This window comes from Myotis daubentonii, chromosome 13 (assembly GCF_963259705.1).
Source record: "Myotis daubentonii chromosome 13, mMyoDau2.1, whole genome shotgun sequence".
Lineage (NCBI taxonomy): Eukaryota > Metazoa > Chordata > Mammalia > Chiroptera > Vespertilionidae > Myotis > Myotis daubentonii.
In genome coordinates this window covers 7563335-7567252 of record NC_081852.1, presented here as the reverse complement: position 1 = coordinate 7567252, position 3918 = coordinate 7563335, and the positions used below count along the sequence as shown (strand labels likewise).

General features: G+C 70.0%; 1 protein-coding gene across 1 annotated transcript; it reads right to left on the bottom strand.

The window, feature by feature from the left end:
* Positions 1-438: 438 nt before the first annotated feature.
* On the bottom strand, positions 439-2618 carry SLC18A3 (solute carrier family 18 member A3). Its single transcript, XM_059662094.1, has one exon. The coding sequence runs from the start codon at positions 2173-2175 to the stop codon at positions 583-585; it is 1593 nt and encodes a 530-aa protein (XP_059518077.1). The 5' UTR covers positions 2176-2618; the 3' UTR covers positions 439-582.
* Positions 2619-3918: the final 1300 nt, after the last annotated feature.

The window sequence follows — 3918 nt, the reverse complement described above, 5'->3', positions numbered from 1 at the left end:
GGGCCTAGGAAGGCGGAGCTGTCACAGGCTGAGGGGGCATGAATGGGGGTCGTGGGTGAGAGCCCTTGTTGGGGTGCTTCTTCCGTCTGTACCTCCCTGTCTGGGTAGTGAAAGAGCCACACGGGCTTCCGCGTGTTCCCCGCTGAGACTTGGGTTGGGGCTGGACCAAAGTCACCCTCCCCTCGGGCCCTGTGCCTGGCCGCCCACCCCGTCAGTGAAGAGACTCAGTCTGGGACACATCTGGTTTATTGATGTGGGGGGGAGGCACCGCTGCGCAGCGGGCCAAGGAGCGGAAGGGAGGACAGACAGACACACAGCCCTACACAGGGCGGCCCCGAGGTAGAGGCCCGCACGCCTCTTCTGTGCAAGAAGCCCATCGCTTCGCATGCCGCAGTGCTCCACACTCCACTGGATGAGCGGGAGGGGGACACACAAAAGGCCATGGAGAGGGATCGCGGCCGAGGAAGTCAAGACGGGGACCTGCGCCGGGGAACTCGCTGGAGGGGAGGGCCCTGAGGCTGCGCCGGCCGGTGCGCTCGCAGAGCAGCCGCGAGCGGCGGCGGCGGGGAGAGGAGGGGGCTGCTAGCTGCGGGGGCAGTAGTCGGTGTAGTCGCTCTCGCGCTCGGCAAACGGGCCGGACGGGCTGCGAGGCGCGCTGTGCGGGTCGGACACTGGGCACTCGCGCAGGCGCACCGCATCGTACAGGCCCTGCGGCGGCTCGTCGAGCAGCACCTCGCGCTCGGAGCGGGAGCGCGTCAGGAGGCCCACCTTGCGCAGCAGGAGCAGGACGGGCGCGTAGAGCAGGTTGGCCAGGCCCATGCCAAGGCTGAGCGGCCCGAAGCCGAGCGAATGCACGATGTGGCCCGCCACGATGGGCCCGAGCGCGTAGGCCACGGAATAGGAGATGTCGGCGATGGCATAGACGCTTCCGTAGACGGAAACGTGGCGCACGTCCACGAGAAAGGCGAGCGTGGGCAGCAGGGCCGTGTCGACCAGCGCGATGCCAAAGCAGAGGCCGCAGAGCGAGACCACCAGCGGCGCGAAGGAGCGGCAGACCGGCACCACGCACGAGCTGGCACCGATCACCGCCAGCCCCAGCGCGCCGTAGAGCCACTGCAGGTGCGGGTAGCGCGCCGCCAGGCGCACCGTGAGGTAGACGCCCAGCACGTGAGGCACGAAGGCCGGCAGCCAGACCATGCCCATCTCCCACTCCGACGCCGCCATCGTGTGCTTCATCCACGTGGCGATGGTGGGTTCCAGGAAAGCGAGGGGGATGTTGCAAGTGGTGAGCGCGCCGGCCACCACGGCGATATACGGGTCCAGCATGAGGCGATGGATGGGCGTCCCCACCGGCAGGTTGGCCCGCGCCCGCGCCGCGGCCGAGAAGGGCTTGGCCACCACCAGCAGCAGGATCGCGTCGAACAGCGACACGGCGGCGAGCACCAGGAAGGGCACGCGCTTGCCCGCGAACTCGTAGAGGATGCCCCCGAAGGGCGGCGCCACGAGGCTGCCGAAGCTGATGAAGGCCAGCGCCACGCCCAGCGCGCGGCTGCGCTCCGGCTCCTCGGGGTACTTGTCCGCGATCATGGCGATGCCGGACGTGTCGGCGAAGGCGGAGCCCAGGCCCTGCAGGCTGCGCGCCGTGAAAAGCGTGGCGTAGTCCTCGGCGAAGGCGAACAGGACGGTGGAGGCGAACATGACGCCCAGGCCGATGAGCAGCGGCACGTCGTAGCTCATGCGGTCGATGAAGGGCCCGCTTAGCGGGTTCACCAGAAGCTGCAGGATGGCCTTGGAGGCGAACAGCACCCCGATCTTCACGTCCTCGCTCTCCGTGGGGTAGCGGGGCCGCAGGGCAGACCCGGCGGGCTGCGCAGCCGTCGGGGACCCTGAGCTGTTGGCCATGGAGCCGGCACTGGCATTGGCTGGAGTGGGCGGCGGCAGGGTGGGCACCCACATCTCCGGGGTCGGGGTGGGGTTCTCGCTGCCCCCGCGCATGTGGGCGATGTAGTCGGGCACGATGGGCACGATGACCATGTACAGCATGTTGTCCAGGAAGAGCGCCACGCACACGATGACCAGCAAGAGGCGGCGCTGCCTGCGGGGCTCCCGGAGCGCCGAGCCCACCGCCTCCGACAGCTTGGCAGCCGCCTCCCGGGCCGGGCCTGCGGGTTCCATCGCCCCACCGGCCGCTCTAGCGAGGACACCTCCGCAGGGGTCGGACGCGGGCGCCCTGCCGGCAGAGAAGAGAGCTCGGACTTCGGGGGTGCGGTCCGCGCCCCGCGACGCCCCCTGTGCCTCAGGTGGCGGCCACGCTCATGGCTCTGCGCCCCAGGGAAGGCAAGGACCCTGTTCGGGGAGGCTCCGCCGCTGTTCCGAGCGGAACCCCAGACCCACAGCCGCTGTGCAGGGGTGACCAGGCAGGCGGCGCGCAGAGGGGTCGGGGCCGGAGCGGAGCGCGCTGCCCTCCGGCGCCCCCGGAGCCTCCCCCGCCGCGGAGAGGCCGCCCGCGCAGGCTGCTCGCCCTGCCGCCGCTCTCCCCTCCCTGAGCGCCGGCTCCTGCCTCCTCCTCCTTCGCCTCCTCTTTTTTTCCCTTTCCACTCGGGGCTGTGACGCTGTGAGTCTCGGCCCCCGAGTGGTGCCCCGGCCACTTGCGTCGTTCATGCTAATGCGACGTCGGCTGGGCGGGGGCGGGGGCGGGGGCGGGGCGGGGCGCGGCCCGTGGGGGTCTCCTTCCCAGCGGCACCGGCTGGAAACCTCAGAAAGGGGTCTCGGTGCGTCAAGAGTCCTGGCCCAGCCTCTGCGGGTAACGGGTGCTCCGTGCGAGGACCCGGCTTTCCGCTCCCCCTCCCGGGTTAGGACCAAGCCCCTCCGCTCCCTCCCGGAGGGCGCGCAGCAGCAGCTGTTCCCGGCCCCGCGGGAGAGGGTGCGCCGGGGGCTCGGACCTCCACCTCAGCCCGGATCTCCGCGCGCAGCCGGCAGGGAGCCCCCGAGGTGAGCCGCGGAGTGTCCAGTTGTTGTAGCGGCTGGATTGTGGGGCGGGGACCCGAGGGGCGCAGGGTACCGAGACCCCGAGCCTTCGTATGGCCACGCCCCCTGGCCCCTTCTGCCCCGGGAGAGGGAGGGTGAGGCGCAGAGTCTGCCGGGCGGGTTCCGATGACCAGCCCTTCGGGAGAATGTCTCCGCAGAGATTCCTGACTGAGCGTCTGGGGATGGGGGGAGGGGGGAGAGAGGGGGGACGTGGCATTGCCCCCACCGGCCCGGAGCGCTAGCCCTGCAGCTCCCACACCCCGCACTCCCTCGCCACCCTCTCCCAGCCAGTATTCCCCTCTCCTCAGTGACTGTCCTGGCCCCCCAGCTCCGCCTCTTCTCCCTCCCCTCCCCTCACCCCTTCCCCTCCGGCAGTGTGCTCCCGGGAGGGTCCCTTTCTGCGCTCCGGCGAGTCCCGCCCCTTCCCTACCCCCAGCTCCACCGCACCCCCTAATCTCCAGAGCTGCCTCCAAGTCCTGGGTGGGCTCCGGGAGTGGTGCGGCCTGGGTCCTCTCTGTAAGAAAGACCTTTGAGGCTCCACGCCCAGCACCCCCTCCCCCTCCTCCTCCCTCACACCCCTCCGCCCGCCTCCTGGGCTGGACACAGCCACTTTGCTCCCTTACCTCCCAAAAGCGCCGCACCCACTGAGACGCCCTGGCTGTGCGCTGGATCCAGTGCGTCCTCATAAGAGCGTGGACCCTGGGTGGCACCTCGAGTCCGCGTTCCGGTCTACGGGCTGGCAGGAGAGGGGCTCCGAGGCGGCGGAGGTTGGGAGACTTGCGCGGTTGAAATCCCAGTTCGTCCCTCCCTTCCAGAGTCCCAGAGCATCTTCCTATCCTCACCTCAAAAGCAAACTAGCGTTAGGTCTCGCTTCTTCCCCTGGGCGCTCCC